Source organism: Ursus maritimus, unplaced genomic scaffold, assembly GCF_017311325.1.
Source record: "Ursus maritimus isolate PB19 unplaced genomic scaffold, ASM1731132v1 scaffold_1, whole genome shotgun sequence".
In the NCBI taxonomy this organism is placed as follows: Eukaryota; Metazoa; Chordata; class Mammalia; order Carnivora; family Ursidae; genus Ursus; species Ursus maritimus.
In genome coordinates, this window is record NW_024423343.1 from 78,543,606 (window position 1) to 78,568,470 (window position 24,865).

Genomic DNA, 24,865 nt, shown 5'->3' on the forward strand with positions numbered 1-24,865 from the left:
GTGTGTGTGTGTGTGTGTGTGTGTGTGTGTGTGTGTTTTACATAGCGTATGGTGTGGATGTGTGTGATGTATGTATGGCGTGGGTGTGAGTGTTGGAGGGTGTTGATGTGTGGTGTATGTGTATGAGAGAGGTGTTCTATAAAGGTCTTCACCCTTTCTTGCAAATAAAATACACATCTACACATACGCAAGAGTCACCTCAGGCAATAAAAGGTGGTAAAAAAGCAGAGAGCTTTAGAAATTCAGAATACAGAAGAGTCCTTTCCAGCTGGGATGATATGGGATGGCTTCCTTGAGGGACACCGAATCTTGAGAGAGGAGGAAGATGAGGATGGGCAAAGGGGACACAGCAGGGAAGCTGAGAGGACAGTGATGTAGCAAAGGTACAGGAACTGAGGAAGAATAACGTCCTTCTAGAGAGCCATGACAAGTTCAGTTGGCTGAAGGATCGGGATGGACTTGGGTAGCAAAGGAATGTCCCATTTCATCACCTTTTTTTCTCTCATAAAACAAAAAGAACATTTTTATACTTATATCCTAGATAATCCTCTTCAAAAACTTCTCCCACTTCTGAATGTGGCCGTCTCGGGGCATGTATGAAAGAAGAAACCAGACCCAGGCCACGGCCACAGAACAAGACTCCCTTTGTTCCAGCCCCAGGTGCCACCTCGACCTCCCAAGCAGGACAGTTTCCTGAAACACTTAAGATGGGAAAGCAGGCAGCCTGTCAGCTCACACGAGCACCAATGCACTCAGACAGGCTCATGAAAAATCACTTGGCAGGCTCAGCTCCGCAGTGGGGTGGCCTGCACCATTCCAGGGGCTCCAGGTGTCCCCTTGGGCAGAAGGAAAAACAGCATGTCTCCATCCATCTAAATCTGGGCCAAAGAGGGCCACAAAGCAGGCACAGGGCCCAGAGAAGCCCTTCCCAGCACCACAGGCCAAACAAAGGTCCAGCCCGCTCTTCCCCATATAGCCAGCAGCCCCAGCAGCCTTCGTTCAACCCAGCCCTGGGAACACTGGCCGCACACGCCCTGGGCCCAGTGCACGACGGTGTCCTACCAAGCTTGGCATCGACACTGTCAAGCGTTTCATATTTTTACTGAAAATCCGCCTTAAATGCTCCATCTTCAGAAGCTAATCTTTCCAATTTTATGTAGGCTTATCTGTTTGTTCTCCTCAATAGAAGGTAATGGAATCACCACTGGATGTCAGACTGAAAATGAGGGGATTAAAATGAAAAACAGCTTTAAAATGTGACAGCTCTGTCCATTCAGGAAGTTAACATCCCCTTCCAAAAGCCTGAAAAATCACAATGTGTAATTCCGAATACATAAATCCTTTCAGATGGTGCAAGCCCTGCAGAGCTGTTGTTGTTGTTGTTGTTGTTGTTGCTTTTAATTTAATTGCATTCCAGGGTCCTGGGTTTCTCAGTCTCCCACAGTCTCTATGACTTCAGCTCAGGACTCCTCCTTTCCTCTGTTTTCCTCTAAAATATCCCCTACCTTCTCTCCAATCTATAATCACTGGACAGAAAGAACCAGACTAACGGTGTGTGTTGGGGAGGGGGGCTAGGAAAGGGCTCCCATCCACCCCGTCCCTTCCTCCTATGGGCATAAGTTCATGATCTTCAGAAGTCACGATAAAGAAAAGCAACCCCTTGCAATCAGCCTTTTAAAACTGATGTGGATGAAAAGGCTACAGAATTTAGGCAGCTGTGAGAGTAACCTGCCCAGAAGCCAGTTCCCTTTAGGTCCCCACGAGTCCCTCTGGCTGGGCGGCGCTGCAGGCCTTGTAAGGCTCTCGCTGTGAGCCGCCCAGGGCTCCAGACGCCCTCGTTTAACAGAACGTCTCCGATCTTCCTTTTAAAGAGCGGGCATTCGTCTTTGCCATCTCCTTACACCCACCAATTCACACCCCCCAACACACACACACACAACACAAACTAAGATTTTACTCTGGGGACAGGTCTCTCCTTTGATGGTTTACAATCTAAATTTCTGACATTGAGCAAATACCTTGTATTTCCCAAAGATGACTTAATCCCAAAGCTAAAAAGATCACTCTTGTAAACAGTCCCTATGATCTGAGGGGATTCTAAAGATTGCATTTTTTGTTGTTTTGCATATTGTTTGGTGATGTTCCAAAAACCTAGAGACTGATGGGACACCCTCATGAGATGCCCCCTCTCTCTTACACCTTCTGGCCTACAAAGGAGGCGTTCGTCATGGCTCCTGGAGTTGCTGGTACTTAGGAAATACAGAGCTGCAACTCTGCTAATGCCTGCAAGGCTAAGGGTCTGGGGCCCAGTGAGAGAGCAGGCAACGGGTCATGCCTGCGTCTCCAAGGTGTACAGCATGAGAACATGAGAGCAGAGAAGAGCACAGCCAAGGCTCAGGTGTCAGGGAACAGGCCTGCTCCGTCCAGAAGCAGTGACAAATCACCCTCCTGCTTCCTTTAATCTGTGCAATCTTGGAGCCACTGTCCCCCGCAAAATGGGTGAAAGTGAGTCAACACAACAGAAATGAGATCTCCCAGAGTCACACGCACACTTGAAATTGGTGTGAGCAGAACATCAGAGCCCCAAGGGTTTTAGCCTCGTGCCTTTGAAATCTCCTCTTCAATAGGAATGATTCATAAGCTAAACCGATTCTGCAGCAGACGTCTCTCAGTAACATTCCCAGGAGGGTACCGTAAATGAAGATCCGAAGCCTGAAGGATCAAGGATTCCTCTTACGCTGCTGCTTGTCAGCTGAACTCCCCAAACCTGCTCTGCACTGTGTCTTGTAATAACCACCCTTCCACCTCTCCTCAGCTGTCAGGGGTCCAGGCTTTAGAAGAATATCCGGCCCTGAAGGGCTTACAGGAGGCCGTGGCAAAACGCAGGAGAAGAAGGAAAGGGGGCCAATTTTATGTGCAGATGTGCTTTGTCTGGGAGACAGCCTGGAGCCCCAGGGCTCCACAGCCAACACTTTGAGCTGGGCTCACCCCTTCACATGCCCGCAGAGGTCAGGTGTGTACGTTAACGAGTGAGGACGCTGCATGTCAGTCCACACTCGCAGTGTGCGTGTAGGAGGCTGGGGTGCACTGGACGGCCCAGTCCACACATGAGGGTTGGCCACGGTCATCCCGAGGCTATCAATTTAACAAATATTTTATTGAACCCCTCCTGGATGACAGCCACTGTTCCGCGCACTGGAATGTGCGTGAATAAACAGGTGAACGGGACAATGAAGATCTCTGCACTAATGAAGCCTACACTTTTTATTATGGTGAAATTTCACCAAGTTGTAGGAGCTTCAGAATTTTCAACCAAATTTGGAAAGTTAGAGTTGTGTGAAATCGTCCTATCTTAAGCACTGTCTACAATTAAAAAATACATATAATAATAAATTTAAAAAATTTAAAAACACACAGTGCAGACCAAACAAAAGTATCTCTGGACTGGATTTGGTCCACAAGCCAACTTCTTTACATCTCGTCCTACAGTGTTTTATTTCCTCTGAGGAAACTCACCCCCCCAGAGCGGCCCTCCTTAGCATCAGTGATTCTCACAACAGACCTTCTCAGTGAGATTAGGGCCGCGATGCATAAGGGTACTCACACCACTGTTTGTTTAGCTTATTGAGGACTCTTTTTGAATAGAATCTACCATTTCGAGAGAGCTACCAACAAAGGATTTTTTTTTAAATTCTGAACCCGAGATTTTATCGCCACTATTTCGAAACTCCACAAAGACAAAACAAATTGGCCAAACATGAGCAGCCCCTTAACCACCTCTCTTGCACGCAGTCAAGGGCCTGCACGCGCCGGCACGTGGCCGGCCGCACCAGAGTTGCCCAGCCACCCCAGAGAATGCCCCACGGCGCGCGGCGATCTTACCTCCATGGTGTGCGTTTTTCCCGATGAGGTCTGTCCATACGCAAAAATCGTCCCATTATAACCTTCAAGGACATCTGCAAGCAAGAAAACGAAATTAAAATTAACTCATTACTTTGATCATATGCTAGTGTTGGTTCCATATTTTAAAATTACATTTTCCAAATGGCCCATCTCATTTTTCACACAAATGATGTATTTCAACTCCATTTGCATTTTAAGTAGAATTGTGAGATAAAAGCAGAAACGAAGGCCTCCACTGTTCCACAAATAAGAAATGTACTCACATTCCTACAGAATATATTAATGAAGAAAGAGGCAAAAAGAAAAAGAGGCAGACACCCTCTCTCCCAGTAACATCAACATTAAGACAGATATCGAACAGTACGCTTCCTTTTTAGCAGAAAGATACTTGAGTTTTCATCTCTAAATTGGTCTCCTGAGATCAGTCGGAGGAAGAAAAACATTGTCAGTGTCCTGAGTCTCTGGAGTGAGGTACAGAATAGAATTTCTTTCCTAAAGATCTGATTTGGGTCAGCTGAAATGCCGGCGCAGGCGAGCTCCTTGGGGAGGTTTCTCAGGAAGGCCGCCCGCAGCCCCTTCAGAACGGAGCTAGTGCAGAGCTGGGGAGAAGGACAGGGCCCCACTCTGTAAACCCAGCCACACAGGGACAATCCAATCAGCCCGGAAACCGCCGGGGCCTTCGCTCAAAGTGAAGGCCTCTGTTTTTTCAGTGACAGCGCTAGCAGGGCGGCCCAGGGCCATCAGCATCGGGAATTTCTTTTAATTACACAAGGAGCACACTGTGCAAAGCCCCGCACACGGCAGGCCAGCTTCCATTTCACACAGGGACGAGGGGAGGCGGGAGGACAGAGGCTGCTTTGCACTGAAGATTATCTGTGGGAATTCCTTCAAAGCAGCAGAGGTGATTAAAATACATTTAGCACTCGTTTCCCTCAATCCTCCTTCATCTGCATCAACATTACCAAAAGGGAAATAGTACATGATTAATATCCTTGACCCAACATCTCTACGTAAGGGGAGGAAGCCTCACTCCTCAAAGGGCAGCGGGAGCAAGAGGAACCCCCTACTGAAGCGTCCTCTTCGGGGCCACTGGCCTCTTCACTCACCAAGCCCAGGCCACCAGCTCCATGTAGTTCAGGCCCTGATGAGGCTGGTTGGTTTGTGGTTTTGTTCTCTCCGAATTTCATAATGCCGCTAATTTCTGTTGTTTTGTTAGCTTGTCTAAAACTTTTTTCAATATACATTTTATTGATCTGAGGTTAATGGAGTATGAACTGGGGTCAGAAAAGAAAGTGGGATTTTCCTTCAAGAAGCTAAAAAAAAAAGAAAGAAATTAAGCAGATTTTTTTTTTTTTTTAAATCCTAGCAGCCCTCCAGAGCTTGTGTCAAGCTATATTGAGAGAGAGGAGGGAGGGAGAGAATGTTCACACATATCAAACTTCTGGTAATGGTTTCCTTGGGAACAGGAGAAGCAAAAATTTGAAGACCACAGTGTAAGGGCTGGAGGTTCAAGCTTCAGTTTTCCCAGAAATGCCAACTTGCTCAGAGAACAGATTCAGAGTGGAGAGCCTCTAAACGGCCATGAATGCAATGGGCTTTGAGGGACACAAGGAAAGAGGTCCCCACCCTGCGGTCGTACTTCTAAAATTCTATATTCATGGCATAAACAACTCCAGGCGGTTGGAACGCCAGCCACAATCACAGCACTAAAGCTTCTGTCTATTAGAAATCAAACATCTCCCCCCACACTGAAAGGGCTTCCTCACCTTCAGCCCTGTGTAGGAGGCACTCTGGGACCTGGCAGCCCAGGCATTAGATCAGGGGTAAGGAGGCCAAGGCCAAGGGTCCAGCTCCCTCTGCTCCTCCGAACAGGTGGCTGGCGACCCTGCACGTGCACACGCACGCAGGAGGCAGCTCAGAGCAACGAGCCGCACCCTAAAGAAAACTCGGCTCAGAGCCAGAGCCCCACGGACAAGAGAAAACCCGGCACACACTTCTTCCTCTGCCACGAGGCAGTGGGGCCGGGCACCTGAACCAGGCTCCCCTGGACAGGGTCCACACCTCTGAATCCAACCGCCTTAAGTAGAATGCACAATCCTACTAACTCCTAGTTAGCTGTGCCCCCCCAGCTCCTGCAGGGTAAAGCCTGGGACACATGCAGGGAAACAGGCGCTCATGGAGAACGCCACTTGTTTGGGAGCAGGGAGCTAAGGAACACGGGAGACTCTACTTGGAGAATCCTTGACTGTTTGTTGCTGCTATTTCAACACGGAATGCAATTATTATTATTATTTTTTCTTTTTTTTAAGGAAAAGAGAGCACATAAAACCCTATCAGAACAAACTCTGCTTGGTCTTTAAAGTACTATTTACAATCATGTTACAATTAATTCGTTGTTGGAGAACCTATCTTTAGTATCAAGGTCGAACAGAGCTGATGTCCTCTATCAACTCAATTGTGAATTAAATGGTAATTTTAAAAAGAAACCCAGTGTTCTCGATTGTCTTCCAGACTCTAGGCTGTGGGGGTCGGTTTGTTTACCTAGAATGTGTGATTATCGGGGGAGAGGAGAGGCAGGAGGGGGAGTGAGCACACAATGCATTGGGGTTGGGCCGCTGGGATGGAGGAGGCCGGAGCCCCGCCAAGGAGAGCAGGACGGGAGCGCTCCACACTGAGCTGCACAGCCTCCCCCACTCGACCCTCATAGAAACGGCCCACAAAAGCACTTTCATCACACTGAATGACAGTTCCTGGGCCCAAGGAAAGCATTTGTTTCAGAGCCTCTCCCGTAGCAGAATGACTATTTTTATGCACCAGCCGCAGAGCCGGGAACCAGCTCAGCCAGACAGAACCTTGCTTTGTGACGGGCTCTGGCGTGATGTGATCTCAGCTCACGCCACACAGCCAGCAGCACCCACAAACACAGTACACGTCCATCCGGCAGCCAAGCAAACCCAAAGAGAGATTCCGCTGCAGGTGGGAAGAGCCTTCTCACCTCCAGAGACGAGGGTGAAACTTGAAAATACTTCTTGTATCCTGCTGTAGACTTCGGAAGCCAGTTTTCCACCCTAGGTTTTGCCAGTTCTGAGCAGAAGAGTTAGTTCCACCGTTGGTAAGAATTTGGGGAGGAGGTAATCATACAAGTTCCTGAGAAGGCATGGCTTCCTACCAACTCCCCAGGTAAAATGGTGGCCTGTCAGTGGCACTAGTGACTGACAAGTCATCCCTGCCTTGGAATCCTAAGGCTCCGGCTGGCCAACCAGACTACTAAAGTAGGCATATGCCCGGAGGCAGCCCTGCTGAACACTAGTGGCAAACCAGAATGGCGGGCCGGCCAGTCTGAAGGGAAGGGCACTGCTGCATCTTCAGAACGGAAATGCATCTCACTGTTGGACGACAGACAGAGCCACCCCAAAGCTCTGGGACAGCAATCTCTATTCTCTCCCTCTCCCCACCGCCATTCCTATCCCTGTCTTTTTGCAATGCTTGGTTAATAGTCCATATGGCCTGATAGAAAAGTAACAACTCATAAACTGTTACTAAATGCTCATTATGAGCTCCCCAGAAAAGTGGGGGCAGGGTAGTACAGAAAAATTCAAGGAAGACAGGCAAATGCAGGCTCAAGTTCCGGCCTCACCACCCCTTAACTGACCTGGCCAAGTTATTTGACCTCAAATTCCTCTTTAGTGCAATGGGAACAATAATGCTCACACCTCATAAAATTGTTGAGACTTAAAATAAAATAATATATGTAACATAGATGGTGCCTGACAGTAGCCCAATAAATATATTTCTTAAGAGTCACTTATAATATAATAAAATAGATCTTATAGTACCCTGAACTTAAATTTGTCAATGAGTCCACATTGCCTGAAGGATAAAGCCCATCCATTTCCACCAAACTCTGCTCCAGCCTATCTTTTTAAGTCCCAGCCCCCAGGTACCTTGCAACACTCTAAGTTGGCCAAACATGCCATATAATGTGTCCTTATGCTTTTGTTGTTCCTAATGCTTGTACAGCCCTGCTAAATTCTACAGTCTTCAGGACCCAACCTTTCTAAGAAGCCTTCCTTCATTCTCCAGTCCTCATCCCCACTCACCAAAATCAGTCCCAAGTGACTTTCTTCTGTGCTCTCACAGCATTTTCCACACAGCCACCTTAAAGCTCCCCATAGGTATAACTATGAATGCATCTGTCTCTTTTCCTATACATGAAGCTTTTTGCAGACAGTCTTCTATATCTTGGTGACTCTAGTCCCTAGCAGTGCCTACACCACATGGTAAATACTTAATATCTTTGCATAAAGGAATGGATAAAACAACCAAATGAATGAAGCTTAAAGAAATCAGATGTAGAAAACAAGAAACCACCTTCTCTTGCCCTGTACAGTCTATATCTAGTTAATTTGAAAGGCAAATGCCCAGAGTGACTTCTGTAGGCTGGGAAATAATTCCCCATACTTCAACAAGAGCAAGCAGTAACCATGGTTTTTAATTCGTAGCGCGTCCACAGACACCTTCCTATCGACCATGCTGATAGTCACAAATCCTATAAGCTCTTCTGGAAGAAACGGAGAATTCCACATACTCTTTCAGACAACATTTTGAAAAACACACACCAGACAAAGATGGGAGTGTGGGAGGTACCAGAATGCTACAATCAAATGTTTGAAATATGTTTTGAAAAACCCAGTGAAGTCGAAGGGAATGAAAAAACCAAGAGAGAATAAAGCTATCCAGTTAAAAGGAGCCTTTCTGATCTCAAAAACGTTAAGGGTTCAGAGAGCCTTGAAAGAAAAGCTCACCAGTCTACTACATTACCATGAATCATGGGGGCTGCGGTGACCTTCCGAAGTTATCTGATTGAATTCCTGGCCTCTAGAAAAAGAGGCCCCTACAGCACCACCTTCCTTGCCTGATTTAAATAGGGCTTGTCATGACAAAAGAAACCTCCGTTGTACCTAGTAACTATTCCAAGGCGTTCTTTCTTATATATCTGTGTTTTACCTTGCTGATGCAGAAATAACATGGCCACCTCCTCTCACGCTAGCCTTAGTGGATATTTAAAAAAGTTAAATTAGGGGGCGCCTGGGTGGCTCAGTCGTTAAGCGTCTGCCTTCGGCTCAGGTCATGATCCCAGGGTTCTGGGATCGAGTCCCGCATCGGGCTCCCTGCTCAGCGGGAAGCCTGCTTCTCCCTCTCCCACTCCCCCTGCTTGTGTTCCCTCTCTCGCTGTGTCTCTCACTGTCAAATAAATAAAATCTTTAAAAAAAAAAAAAGTCAAATTAGGCCTTCATCATCCCCTAATAATTTCCTTTCAAGGAAGAAGAAAGTACTCTTTATTGTTACAAAATGAGTATGTTCACATTACATTTACAGTGTCTGAAAAATACCTGTGTATCATATCATGTCAGAGCCTAACGTTACCCTAAACGGTTTTCTTTGTGGCTCACCATCTATTGGGCCTCAAGTTATCCAGTTAGGTCACATCTTCATAAGAACTTTCCAAGGACTGCCTATTTCTGACATTTCATACTACAGAAAAACCCAAACACTGAAAGAGACCCAACTTCTCTAGTAATGAAGACTGAAAGATTGGGATTGTTAATCACAGGATTTTTTAAAAATGGAGTGCATTCATCTCTAATTACAACATCAACTTAGAGATGTATTTAAATGGACCTCATGCTTAGCACAGCACGTGGTAAATACTATTTGATTCTGATAATGAAAGGGGAGAGAAAAAGAGCGAAATTATGGCTTATATGTGATTAATCTTACTTTAATAAAAATAAGGAAGAGTCTGCTAATGGAGAGGAAGGAGGGCTGTCTAGGAGCACACCAGAACAACACACTCCAGGGAGAGAAAGAGAGAGAGAAAACATTTTTAGACAGGAAGAGATACAAAAGCATAGAAGCAGAGAGAAGACAAACATTACCACCAGATACAGGCCCACAGTATGATTCAAGAGGAGCCCAAATTCAGACATGTTTTTTCTCTTCTGTTTTCTGTAATAATCTAACTGTGAAGACCTTCCAACGTAATTGATGTCTGCAACAGGAATGTGAATAACCATACACCTCAGTGAGGAACGTTACATACTGACTAAGTCTCCCACGCAGGTGTCCGGGGTCAGAACTAACCTAACAGATGCACCCAGGGCTGGCTTTTATGAATTTCAAATAGTTAGGCAGTCAGCTCGGCTTCCAAAAACAAGCACATCTTGCATGACAAGGTGCTTTTTGAATTCTGTTTTTGCTTTTTTGCTCCTTAAACCTAGAGCTACCTGTAAAGGTGGCAACATCGGGACATTTGAAAGCACAGCTGCCATAGCGTTCAGAGTTGAAGGTTAAGATTTGAAGATGAAAAACAAAGTAGCAGGAGATGCCCCTCGGCTCTGTCCAGATGGCGGGCTCCCCCAAGGCAAGCTCCAGCCTGCCCCTGATTTGAAAGGGCAAGGTAGAGCAGTGTGTAAATTGCTTCATCTCCCTGCTGTTATTTTGACACAAATCCTGCAGGGCCAAGGCCAGTCCCAGAGAAAAGGACTGATGTCTAAGACAATTTTAGGCTTCAGGCTATCTATTTGGAGGAACAAGTGTTGGTATCTGGGTGGAAAGGTTGAAAGTGGGTTGGATGAAAGTACATTTAAGGAATGCTGAGTGGGAAGAACAGCTCAATAAGCAGAAGGTAATGTGATTTTATGACGCTGTAGAAAATGCCTTGATGCCCAAGAATTTTCCACGTGTAAGGCTTCTCCCTGAAGAGATGGATGTACAAAATACATCAGCCAAAAATATACAACTGGAGATTCAGAAATATATATATTTCTGTCTCCTTCAAAGTAAAACGGAGGCCTTATACACTACAGCAGTATTTTAAAACCATACAGAAATAGTGTGACCATAGCTTTTAAGCTTCAAGGTGGCAGAATAATTCTGCCAAAAAGGTGGCCGAAGAAATAAAGAAATTTCCTTGGCAAGGAGGTATAGAGAGGTTCGAGAACTTGCCTGACATCATAACATATCAGGGCCAGAGCACCAGCTATAATTCAGTGTTTCCAATTAGCAGGCCTCTGCTTATAGTCAAGGCACATTGATTCCTAGGCTGCAAATATCACTTAATGTTTTCAATTACTCTGAAAGGCCCAGGAGGAAATAAAGAAATAGCACTTACCTTTGACAATTTGCTTTGCACACGCGTTGTAAACCTGCTCCTGGGTGGTGCTGGGAGGCAGCACTCTATCGAAGACATATGGCTTCCCTTGCTAAAAAAGACGAAAGGAAAGGGCGGTGAAAACACATTAGAAGTTTAGGAATAAAAAGCACTAAAGCAGTTAGACTACAGGCACTAAATCACAAACCCTATCCTTGAAGGCAGCTCCACACCAAGACTAGAGAATTATTACAGTGTGAACCCACACGTACGATGGGCATATGTGTTTTACATGCTGAGAATCTGAGAAAGGAAAAAAAAAAGGGTTGTTTTGTTTTGTTTTTACTTGAAACACTTTTTCTGATGAAAAGTAGGCTGAGGCTTCATTCATTCATTTATTTTTTGAGAGCTTCCTCTGAACCAGGAACTAGACTAGAGGCTAACCAAATCAGAAACCAGTCTGGCCCATAAAGCATTCAATCAAGAGTGGCGGGGAAATACAAAATGCCCAGGTACAAAATAATGGGACAGAGGGATGACAGAGAGCGCAAAGCAGCCTCCCTGAGGAAATGCCAGTTCAGAGGATCTGTAAAGGATCAGAAAGACTGAGGCAAGTGAAGAGCCATGGAAGAACGCAGCAGACAGAGCGGAGGGTGGAGCACGCGGGAAGGGGTCTGGAGTGTTCGAGTAACTGGGGGCCGGCACAACAGGAGGTGAGGAAGGAAATCAGGAGCCAGTTAATGCAGGGCACTGATAGCCAAGATACTGTGCTTGGATTTTATTTGATGGGAAGCTGACATGATCAAATTGAAGAAGCTGCTCTTAAGAGCAAGATATTATTGCTTTGTATCCCAAAGAATTCTAGTGTTTTCTTCACATCTATAAGTGATGCCTAACTGGGTGGAGGCTTCCAAGCCACAGAGGGCCCTTCTGTATAATAAATCAAGTGATTTCCCCAGGTGCAGGATCTTGGGGTTTGGTCTGACAGTGGGTCATGTGCCATTTGAGGGAGTAACTGTCAGAAGGGAAGGGGAGAAGCTCTGCCCTGCTCTCTATGAGCCCTGACCCCCAATCACTCGATGTTCACCAAGGAGTTATAGGGCATTTATATGTCCTGAGGACCACGGGGAGAACCCTCCACCTTGCCCCATAACGGTACCTTCTCCCCACCAACACCACCCAGACAAGGGGTGGCCCTCCCGCTGCCCTTTCCCATAGCCTGATCCACCCAGGCAGCCCTTCATCTTCGTTTTCCCCAAGTGGTTAGAGGGGACGGCAGGAGAAGGGAAGGAGAGAGGAGAGCCCGGAGTCTCCTTCACCCCCACCCTGCACCAGGTCCTACACGTGGCTTAGACACCAGGAACGTTTACCCCAGGACAGTCCTGCCAATGCTTCAAAAAGATAACTCCTCATGAGGGACCCAAGGACAAGGCTTGTTACATCCCATAACCTTCACACAAAAGTACACAGCTGGGGGCGCCTGGGTGGCACAGTCGTTGAGCGTCTGCCTTCGGCTCAGGGCGTGATCCCAGCATTCTGGGATCGAGTCCCACATCGGGCTCCTCTGCTGGGAGCCTGCTTCTTCCTCTCCCACTCCCCCTGCTTGTGTTCCCTCTCTCGCTGGCTGTCTCTCTCTGTCAAATAAATAAATAAAATCTTTAAAAAAAAAAAAAAAGTACACAGCTGTCACACTGGCTTGGCGTTTTACTCATTCATGACTGTGGGTAGTGCTGCATATAGCTAAAGTCCTTTGCTTCAGGTGTTATGCTTGAGCTTTTAGTCTTTGAAAATGGGATTGAGCCAACCAGGTAAATGAGCTACTTCCAGTTTGGTCTTAGAAGAAATGGAGAATTTTGAAGTACCATAAAAAATTTTTTTAAGTAGGCTCCACGTCTAGCATGGAGCCCATCACAGGGCTTGAACTCACAACCCTGAGATCAAGACTTGAGCCAAAATCAAGAATTGGATGCTTAACTGAGCTACCCAAGGTACTCCGAAATTTTATTTCTATACAAAGCAGCAGAATCAGTCATTTTGTTACAATTATGGAAAGGGGTTATTTTCTGATGTTTTGTTCCCAGCAAGTTTCATTCCAGTAGTGAACCAAGTATTTGGTTGAAAAACCAAGAGAATATTCCTCACCAATATCTGTTGCCAACTATCAGCCTACTACATTCTTATTAGCTTTATCTGTTCATAAAATTAACTAAATGTCAGTAAGGTAAAAGGTCAGAATAAACATTTACGGAGTTTGCATAAGTATTTGTCATCCACTGAACTTTCTTAAAAGAAACTATAGCTTTGCTTAATTTCAAACAAATCCATTATTTCTCCAAACTTGATGAGAATCACCAAAATAAACCATCTTATTTCCAGAACAATCCTGCTTTGAGTTTTGGAGAAAATGCACTTACTACAGCAGGAAAAATGACCTATTAATTTGTGGTAAATTGTACAGAAAAAACAGAGGATTCCCAACTTTGCCCTTCGACTTAAAATGCTTGTTGGAGTACAATGTATGTTCCCTTGAAGAGAGGCAGAAAGCAAGAAATCTCTACTACTCATTTAAATAATATCATTTATCAAGTGACAGACATAATACAACAATTTTCCATAAGCTGTAGTTAACTCCCGAACAGAAACTGCCTTTGAGAAAAGATAAAATGTAGAAAATGACTTGTTTTGAGACTTCTCATCAGGACTGGCATATAAGGAAGTTAAAAACGTAAGGGTTTTTGTCTTTTCATACACTAAGTTGGCTATATAGGCTTTTATTCTAAGTGAACCTTCGACTCTTAAAATTCAAATTGAGAATCAAAATTTGGTTATGGATTATTCTCCAAGAATTGATTTGTGGCCTTGCTGTGCGAGCTACATATACAACTGCCATTTAACAACAACAACAACAACGTCAGTCTTTGCTGCTTTGGTAATGGTATGAAGAGCTCACAAACCCTGAGAGACTTCAGCAAACCCCCTCCCCTGGCCCCCAGGAGATGACAGTCTCCCTGTTTGTGATCCCGCTGTGGCTGAGGGTTTCCGCAGACTAGCACTGGGCCCAGCGTGCTCTGGCTGTCACTAAATGTGCAGCTACAGAATACATCTTTCAATTAACGTTTTAATAGGGGTGCGAAGTGCTAACACTTGAAACTGAAGGACGAGAGCGCCAATTACTCCCGGAGACACTTTCCTTTCCAGGCACCTATTCAGCACACGGTTCTCCCATCCCTCTGGCTACTCTCTGTCCGAGTCTTTGCTGGTGTCTCTTCTAAACGATGGTGTATCCCAGACTCAGACACCTCAGCCTCCTCTCCGTCTACATTCTTGATCTTCACATAATTTAAATGAACACTTCAGACTTCAAATCTCATCCAAGCTCCAGATTCAGATACTCAATCACCCGCTGGACATTTCCACTTGGATTCCATTAGTCATCTAAAACTTAGCTGACCAAAAATGAATCATCAAGTGCTCCATATCTGAGTAAGAGACCAAAATCATCACATATGTCCCATAGATTCCATATTCCAAATATATCCCAAATAGATCATGTCTCATCATCCATACCACACAACCTTAGCTCGAGCCACCATGGTTTCTCATCTGGACAACAGCTACAGTCTCCTCACTGGTCTTCTTGACACCATTCTTGCTCCTAACAATCCAATTTCCAGTTAGCAGGCAGAGTGAGCTTTCTAGAACTATAAATCAGATGACATCAAATCCTCCCTTAAAAACCTCCAGTGGCTTCTGTTAGACCAGACCCTCTTCACCCCCACCCCCCTGCATTCTCCTCCGTCTCACTACAGTAACCCTCTGCACTTCTTCACTCCTCCGTGCACTCCATGGCTTGGGGCCTTTGCTCTTCACTTCCTTCCCAGAACCTCAGATTCTCTCACTGCAGATCTTCATTTGGCTCACCAGACATCTTCATTTGGCTGTCTCTTTATCACCCTGCAGATGTCAACTCCAATTTCTCCTCTTTCGAGGGCTTCCATGCTTCCATCTAAAGCAGCGCCACCCCCATCCTGGCATCACTCTCCATCACATTACCCTATTCAGTTTGCTCCATAGCAATTAGCGTGTGACCTATTCTCAACCAATCAAAAGGACCACCACAATTAAAGCATTTAAGCAGCTAAGACAGAAGCCGTATAAATCCCAAGAGCTCACTGCATGTAGGCAAACCTGCTGCAGTTTATGAAAGGAATCTGGATGGGACACGCACACTCCGTACACACTACAACTGGAAACAGCTTTGCCACAAAAGCCTCTACAGAGAGCAGCTAATGGCATAGCAGCAGTCTAACTAAATAACTTACCAGGATCACATGCAAAAAATAACAGCAGAGGGCTCTTACATTTTTATAGTTAAAATTAAAAAAAAAAAATCAAACCACTTCCTATCAAGTTGTTGAGAGCAAAGTGTCCGTGAACCATATGGCCTGCCTCTTAATTCATTTGACCCATTACCCAACAACTGTTCCCCAGCCTGGAAGGAATATTACTCTGTGAGATGGAGGAAAGCAAAAGACCCACTTCAACATTTAGAAGATGGGCACCAGGAGGGATGTTAAGGAAACTGAAATTAATTGCCCAAGAAGAGGTCATGGAGAAGTAATCTAATAATAATCTCTAAGACCAACCAAGGGTTGGGACCAAAGGTGCCCAATGATTTGAATGATTTTTCTCTATCGTAACTAAGAAAGAAAGAAACAGGGAGGGGAGCCTGGGTGGCTCAGTCGTTAAGCGTCTGCCTTTGGCTCAGGTCATGATTCCAGAGTCCTGGGATCGAGCCCCACATCAGGCTCCTCTGCTGGGATCCTGCTTCTTCCTCTCCCATTCCCCCTGCCTGTGTTCCCTCTCTCACTGGCTGTCTCTCTGTCAAATAAATAAATAAAATCTTAAGAAAGAAAGAAAAGAAAAGAAAAGAAAAGAAAAGAAAAGAAAAGAAAAGCAAGAGAGAGGGGAAAAAAACCCTTAAATTTCCACAGCAAGATTTAAACTCGCTCTGTGGAATTATCTTTAGACACTGAGGAGTATTAGGAAAAGGAACGGATTTCTGAGAACAATCTTCAAGTCTCTGTGCCAGGTGTTCATGTGACTTCCTTCCTGAAAGTACAAGAGATGACAAATTCTTTCAGCCTCTGCTGGCCACCTTCTCAGGGCTGTCTACCCGCACCATCACCAAACACGACCCAAACCCTTTTCTTCTGTTTCATCTCATTTCATTTTCACAGTAGCTCCATGAGGTAGATGTTACTATTCCCATGCCACAGACTGGAAAACTGAGGCCCTTTGGGGAAATAACTTTAAGTCTCTGATTTCAAGTGTTCTTCCTTCACACCATGCTGTTTTCCTAAGCAGCTTATGATGTACTGGAAAAGTAGGAGACACACAAACAGCAGATGCTTAGGACTCATATGATAGACTGAAGCGAGGTAATTCACAAGGTAACAAAAGTCAGAGACCCCTACTGTAGCCTAGAGAAGTCAAGAAAGTGTTGACCATGAAGGTGGGACTGACATGGAACCACTGAGGAAAGAAGCGCATAAGACCAGGGAAGAAGGGTTAGACTGGCGAGAAAAACGGTGGGCATGCACGTGGCAAGCCTTACTGGCAACAGAAGAAATTAAAAACACGCAAAAGCCTGATGCCACGGGAGCCAGGAGGAGCAGCAGCCATCGCTCTGTACTACGCTATGGCCATGGGTCTGAGCAAGGGCCACAAGGTGACCGAGACTGTGAATGTGCCAAGGCCGAGCCACTGCCACGGGCGCCTCACCAAGCACACAAAATTCACGCGAGACGTAATCTGAGAGGTGTGTGGCTTTGCCCAATACAAGCGGTGTGCCATGGCGCTGCTCAAGGTCTCCAAGGACAAGTGCACCCTCAAGTTCATCAAGAAGAGGGTGGGGACACACATCTATGCCAAGAGGAAGAGAGAGGAGCGGGGCAACGTCCTGCTGCCGTGAGGAAAGCAGTGGCCACGAAGGACTGAACCCCTCCCCTCTGTATGACATAAGCCTTTTGTGGAACTTGGGGCTTTTGTGCTGGTCTTGGGAAGGAGTAGAGACCCGCTAACATCTTCCTGGGGCACAGTGGTGAGGGACACGGTCGTGCACACTGGACAGCCAAGCAGCCAAGCAGCCAAGCAGTACTGGACACAGTTTTCAATCGTAATCAAATAGTTCATGTATGCCAGGAAAGAAAAAACCAACAGGCAAAGGCCAATCAGAGCCTAGGAAAAGGCATGTGTGAGCAAGTGTAAGACTTGGCTATGAAAAGTTGGAAGTTATTAAGAATAATTCTAGAATGTTTCAGAGCCTAAAAGTCCTTCAAGGTCAGCCCGACCCACAAACTTAAGGTCAGGAGAGGGTAGATGGCTTGCAGAAAGTCACCCAGCCAATTAGGTAGGTAGCAGACCTGTGTCCCGAATTCAGACCTCCTGGCTCCCTATCTAGTGTTCTAAAAGTTCTGGCTTTAGAATCAGTTGTTCTCTCTGAACATCAAGGAAACAACAAGCACGAGCTTCTGGAGCTTTGTTTTTCCTGCTTTCCTCCTAATCAGTTCTAAATTATTTTCAAATACACAGTTGATCAGTTCGCTGAACGAGGAGTCATTGCAATGAGACCTGGGGCCGTAGAACAAGGGAACGAGGATCTTGGCCTCTCGGAGTTAGTACTGACCCTATAGTCAGCCCTTCCAGCCTCCTCTCAATGTGCAACTCCCATCGCCACGAGCCCTCGTCTCCACAAGCCCTCACCGGCGATGACGAACTGCTCGAACCTCCACTGGCTCCAATTGTTAGAAGGTTGTATCCTTATATTGATTTAAATCGGCCTCCCTGAAGTATTAGACCTGGCACCGCCCTCCAGAACAAGACAGACCAAGGCCCAAGAGACCTGCCTGTGTCAACAGCACAGCTATGTTTCATTTTGGGAGCTGTGTTCATTGTCTAAATCTCTTTTCTCTCAGAGGGAAAGAGAAAGACAGATGTGCTTCCTTCCTAAAAGTTGTGTGGATTTGTCCTGACTTGAAGGACTCCATAGGTGCCCAAGGTTAAGACATCACTAAAACATTGTATTAGTTTGCACAAGGAGAAATTAAATAAACTCACAGACTCTGAAGGGCTTTGGTAACAACCTGAAAGAATGTTTCCAAAACATCACCTAAGAAGCAGGAAGTCCTTGGGTTAATGTTGATACTCATTTTTTATCAACACAAATATCGTGCCTAAACAAGTTTTGTTTTGTGTTACTTATTGAAATATTATTCACCTGCCATAAAATTCACCCCTTTAATAAAAGGGTACATTCGGCTGTTGCTGGAATCTTTACCAGATTGGACAACCATCACCACTATCTAATTTCAGAACATTTTCATCACCCCGAAAAGAAACTCAGTACCCCTTAGCAGTCACTCCCCATCCTCCCAATCTACTTTGTCTTTACAGCTTTGCCTATTTTAGGCATTTCATATAAATAGAAGCATATAATATGTAGCTTTTGTGACTAACATTTTCTTTCACTTAGTATGTTTTTAACGTCCATCCCTATTGTAGCTTTCACTTTCATGACTGAATAATATTCCATTGCATAGATTAACCACTTTTTATGTATCCATTCATCAGCAGGATGGACATTTGGGTTGTTCCCACTTTTTGGCAATTATGGGCACTGCTATGAACATTCATATACAAATTTTTATGTGCACATGTTTTCATTTCCCCTTTCATTTCATATACCCAGGAGTGGAATTTCTGGGTCATATAGTAACTCTATAGGAGTTAACTTTTTGAAGAATGTTTTCCAAAGCAGCTGCACCATTTTACATTCCCACCAGCAATGTATGAGGGTTCCAATTTCTCCATGTCCTTATTACTGTCTGTCTTCTTTATTATAACCATCCTAGTGAGTATGAAGTGGCATTTCTTTGTGATACTGATTTTCAGGAGAACTTGGTTTTGTTTGTTTTGAGGGAGAGAGAGTGGGAGGGAAGGAAGGAAGAGGGAGAGAGAGAGAATCTGAAGCAGGCTCCACGCCCAGTGCTGAGCCTGACGCGGGGCTCGATCTCACAACCCTGAGATCATGACCTGAGCCGAAATCAAGAGTTAGATGCTTAACCAACTAAGCCACCCAGGCAGCCCTCAGGAGTTTTTATAATTGACACTTAACGCATCATAAAATTCATTTCAACATATATTATGGATACAGAGATATTTCTAGGCATTATAAGACACTGTTGTACTGTTGTCGTAATATTTAGAAAGTGGTCCAGAGTGAGGGAATCATCTCATGGAAACCATAAATTATACAATGACCCAGGTGCTTTAAGAAAGAGAACAGTGGACGAGAAGGAAAGGATGTTTAAAGGGATTCATGGTAGGGTTTCTGTGCTCCTCACTCCAGTAGTTAATACTGAGTATTGTCCAGGAAGGCAGCATACCAATATGCGGTATAAATGAATTCACATAAACATGGGTATAGCTCCCATCTCTCTGAGGCTCAGTTTCCTCATCTGTAAAATGGAGACAATAAGATCCATAATGCAGGATTGTGAAAATTAGATATGTCCAGGCAAAAAATGTATCTATTGTAATGCCTGACATTCTAGAAGATGCTTAAGTCATGGTCAGTGTTTTATAATAAAAAGTTTAGACCAATTTATACCAGGCCCTTATACTACACCCAACTCGGTGAGCAGTGACCCTTTAAAGGAAAGGCAATGTACCAGCTCAGACACTTGGCATCCTGATGCCCCCACAACACCCTAATGGAAATCACACCTCAGGCATCTCTAGGCCCCTAGGTCTGCAACTCATAAGCTCTGCTCCATGAGGTCTTTAATTTCTGATGGTCCTAGCAAAATTAACTCTGTTCCAAGGTTATCCTCTGTACTCTAAAAATAAAGAAAATGTTAATGTTCAGCCATAAATACTATTTAGGAAAGGTGAGGAGCTATGTCTTGGGCAGGTACTCATAGACTTGCCAGCTCTGCTCTTATAGCTTTGGAGCCTTCCAGAAACTGCTGTGATAACACTAACTACACACATGGAGCAGACACACCCTCTCCATCTTCACCATTTCCAGGCAGGCTGGCCTGACCTCCAGCACCTGCATGCATCTCTTTGCCTGAGGGCTTCACTGGCTGCCCTCTCTGTCACCTGATCCAGGCCAGAAGGACAGACAGCCCAGGACCAACCCAGCAGCCTCATCCAATGACTGATCCAAGTGGGGGTAAATACTCCAGCTCCCTTGCCCCGAGGTGGAAATGGAGGGGAGACTGTGAGGCATGAATTTCAAACTGGCTCCAGAGCTCCCTGTTGGGCTGAAACCCCACTGCCCACGTTGGTAACTTGCATGAGGACACATACTGTATTGGTTTCCTGTACCTCCCTGCCTCATTTCTCCACTCTTCTTCAGTGTTTCTTCACCTCCCTGAGAAACTTGCACTTGAATCCTTGTCTCAGTGCCTGCTTCTGGGGAAGCCCAAAGTAAGACAAAATTCTAGACATTTTGCTCTTTCATTCAGGAGTTCCTAAGAGAGTCTGGATGTATTGAATCACTGTCAAATATGAAGCCATCACATTTGGTTGATACCCAGACAAGGTGGCGAATGGAAATTGAAACCCTTGTTAAAAGTCCACAGCTGTGGGGGCCTAGGACACTGCTGCAGATAAAAAGAGTGCCTTTTTCTCCATAAAAGGGAGCTGGTCTCTTGCCAAGTCTTGGGCGCATGCGGCCACATCTGCCCAGAGGATTACCAGTTTCCGACAGACACAAAGGAGCACTACAGGCTCATGAACGCCCTGGCCTAGCAGAGTGTCTTGTGCATAACGGTACTGGGTAGGTGCTCAGTAAAAGTCTGCTGCTGTTGGCGAATGCCTGCCAGACGAGCACCAAGGAGATTAGGGTGCTGAGACACCATGAAACAGAGCTGGGGGTGGGAGGGGGGAGGGAACCATTACTCACTGTATTTCTCCAGTGTGTCGGGTACTTTACTTGTTGCTGGCCATTCTCCTCCCCCACCTCCAAGATTTTAGCAGTCATGGAGTCACACGGTCTCTTTCTGTATCCCTTTACTCCTCTTTACCCCACCACCGACCTTCCCTTTTATCTGAGGCTGGGCTGCAAATTCCCAAAGCAGAAAAGAGCTCCACTGTGCACCACCCATACCTGGCAGTGACCATCCATGTTTTCCCAACACTGTTACATCTTGTCCCGGGTCCACGAATCTGCCCATGTACAAAGGTAGCTTCACAATGAAGAGTTCCATGCTCCCCCCCCCACCCGCCCTGCTCTGCTGCCCGCCCGCATCTATGCCAGGATGACTGTATGGCTGGGGATAGGAACACTAAGCCAGCGCCAGCCGCAGACATTCCCATCCCCCTCCCCACACTGGCTCTGTGCCCCAAGGAAGGCAGCTGGTGCCAGTTCCGGCCAAAGCCAAGGCTGCTCCCAGGAGAGGCGGTAATGAAACCGACGGAGCACCGATTGGCTTCTACTGAGTTGCCAAGGTGATGCCAACCACGTCTCAAGAATGAACAAAGGCAACACACGAGAATGAATCTTGTAAGCCTTCTTCCTGCAGGAAACCAGGCTCAAATTCTTTCTTTTCTGCCAAACGTCCCACTGCGTGGACACACAAGCACTGTCAGGACCACAGACAGCCATGAACAAAACATTCTGGGAAAGAGAACTGTCCAAGTAATAATGAAGAAACTCAGAATTATTGCCTGGCTAACAGGAAAAACGAAGACAAAAGTGTTACTTCTGTTCAAGAAATTAAAGGAATCCATGTTGCAGAAATAAGGTTCTTATTTATACGTGATTTTCATTTCATATCAAAATACGATGACCTTCCCCCCGTGTTCTCCATTTAACTGTTCTGTATCCTAATTTGTTAAGATGCAGGGATTAGTAGATTGAGTCGGGATCTGGTTCTAGTCCAGCACCTCGCCCCTCATATACTTTGTGACCTTAAACAATTTGCCTATTTTTCTGGGCCTCCCCCACTTTATAAAGTGAAAGACTGGATTTTTCCAGCTCTACCGTGCAAGAATAATGTTCGGAGATTTTTTCCCCATAAGAACGGCTTCAGTCTTGACCACATATCGCACAAGAGAAGGTAAACTTTAAACTGGCATGAGCTCAATGTTTTATATACTTAGGAGAAATGAGTAAAAATTGCTATTATAGTTTTTTCAGCAGATCTGGTTTTCTGCCAAGTCAAGTCTGAAAAAATGCAAACTTTCCTCACTAGAAAGAGGGTGTAAAGCTGTTCCACTGAAGGTAGAACGTAGGATTTATTTTGCCAAGTGAAAGATAGCAAAAAAAACTCTGAGCCCTCTTTCGGGGCCGCATTGTCCCCGGGGGCAGGTTCCTGGCACGGCCCTGTGCGATCCAAATTGCCGTGTTGCCAACCTCTCCCAGTTAGGCTGAGACGCACAGTGGCATCTCCATCGTGGAAGCCACATGGTGGCACAGGCAAAGTTTCTTCCCTTTGTTTAAAACGTGAAATATAAAACTTTTGCCCAGACTTTCACTTGGCTAGGTATGGTGCGTACAGAGGCTTCTGATAAACGTGCACTGCAAATATTTACTACAAATAGAACTAATCTCCTATTAATTTTTTTCACTCTTCAGAAACAGCTTCTAGAATTCTAATTTTCCCATGTATTGGACAGCAGTTTTGCTCTTGTGGTATGTTCAGACCCCATGTCTCCATGTGTACTCATGATTTGACAGGCTGGGTGGGAATATTAGCTTCCGTTTCCGGGAATGGAGAATCAGGTCTCATGAGCATGTAGAAGGCAACAATTTGAGCTGAGAGTAGGATCCAGAATTTCTGGTTCCCAGCCAAGCCTTCTACCCATAACACCATATTGCATCTTGTCATTGATCCTCCAAGAACATATTTTAACTCTCAACCATAGATTCTCTAAGAATTCTGTGCATTTGGGTTTAAAACATGATGCAGTATAACCCAGAGTGCAAGGACGTACTTTTACATATTATTAATAAAATAACTCCCATAAAACACAGGACAAAAAAATGTTCCATAGAGTAGAATAATTACATTAGTGCCAATCAGCAACAGTCATCAAGTTCAGCGTAGCTATGTCACGATCAGTGTCTGAAGTGCCACCCCCAGTGGATGAGAGGGCGCCAGCACCATAGAAAGGCTGCTCATACAGACCCTACGGGCCTTTACCAGCCAACTACCTCTAGAATGGATGGGCTGGAACTCGGGATACACAGACGCATGCATCCCCGTCCAATGAGCCTCTGTCCTCATCCAGGAGAACCAAATTTTGGTCAATAGAGGCAGAAGCAGACCACTCGACTGACAGATGAAGTACGTGGGGCACCAAAAAACAAGTCTTTTTTAAGATTTGTTGTTGTTGAATTCGGCCACAATTGTGTAATCGGAAAATCTAGAAGAAGCTTTTTTAAGTGTAGCTGACATAGAAGCTCTGTAACTTTTAAAAGATTTTAAATTTTACTCGGAGGACCGGGCACCATATTTTTTAGTGCTTAAAGTACTAGAAGGGCTGGATGGGCCAAACAAGGGAAGAGTGGAAGAGCAAAATCTCCCCACACTCTGCCTGGCCTGCCCCTCCTTCCTGACTTGACGTTCCACCCTGTGAACCCCGAATGGCTTAGACAACAAACGAGAATCGGGTCCAGAAGGCTGTCATCAGAAATAGCTCTTGTAGGGGGCCAGGAGCCCCACTTAGCTTATCAGATTCGTTAGCTAAGAGAACCCAGATAAACCAATTGTTCATTTCTGAGTAGACAGTGAAGTGTGTGTGTGTGTGTCTGGTATGTGTGTTGGGGAGGGGGAGAGGAGTTCCCCGGGCCAAGCAGAGAAAATCAGGGTGGCGGGGAGATGGCAGCAAAGCCAAATGCCACCTCCTTCACAGCCAGGCTAGGATGGACCAGCAAAAGAATTGTTTAAACCGATTACTCCAAACAGCTATTGCTCAACTATGCAGGGTAATAACCGTTTCATAGGCACCCACACTCGGTTAGCTGAAGGGCTGCTTACTGGTACCTTCTCCCTTGAGAAGGGAACCCTGTGTTCATCAATTCTCACCCTGTTTCCTTTCAGTACCTCCCTCTTTATAAGCATGTTTTAGGAAAAGGAAGGAGCCTGTGTTTTCTTCATCTATGAATTTTGTCCTGTGTCCTCGCTCAGACTCTTGCCTCTCTCCACCTTGTCAAACTACCCGGAAGTCGGTCTTGTCCCTACTTCCTCACCCCTCCACCCCACATTCTGCCATCCGATTTTTGCCCTCATTCATTTTGCCCTCATTTTGCTTTCTTAAAGGGCTCCGCAGCCTCTTAATCATCAAATCTAAGACATTTGACAGCCCACAATGTTCTTAAAACGTAAAAACCAGCTGGAGCTACACACAAGCCCCACCTGCTGAAACTCTGATCTGCCGTCTCTTCGCGCTGCACACTCTGCTCACCCTCCTTCCTATTGACTCCTCCTCCTTCTCCTCTTGACACTAGTTCCCCTTGGCTGCCAACGTCAAATAAAGAACGACCAGCTCTCTTGGTGAGCCTCTTTTCTCCTTTGCAGCCTCCTCTTCTGTGCTCACCCCCATGGGAGAGCTCAAACACTCCTGTAGTTTCAGCCATAAGCTGTGTGCAGAAGATGCAATGCCCATCTCTAACTCTGAGCCCCAAAACCCTGTTACCAACTGTCTGATTAAAACCTCCAACTGGAGATCCCCACATACCCTAAACAATGTATGTTGAAGAGGGAGCTCGCTGCCTTCTTCCTCTTCCTCCTCTCC

At 45.6% G+C, this 24,865-nt stretch overlaps 1 protein-coding gene and 1 pseudogene across 1 annotated transcript in view; one reads left to right on the plus strand and one right to left on the minus strand.

Annotated features, from left to right (window-relative positions):
- Window positions 1-24,865, minus strand: part of KIF5C (kinesin family member 5C) — a 148,912-nt gene that overhangs the window by 87,702 nt on the left and 36,345 nt on the right. Inside the window, exons 2-3 of the mRNA XM_040645119.1 lie at window positions 11,078-11,168; window positions 3,883-3,956 (exon numbers count right to left, since the gene is read on the minus strand). Coding sequence (XP_040501053.1) covers window positions 3,883-3,956; window positions 11,078-11,168 — 165 coding nt within the window. The remainder of the gene's footprint in view (window positions 1-3,882; window positions 3,957-11,077; window positions 11,169-24,865) is intronic.
- Window positions 16,043-17,056, plus strand: LOC103659454 (annotated as a pseudogene).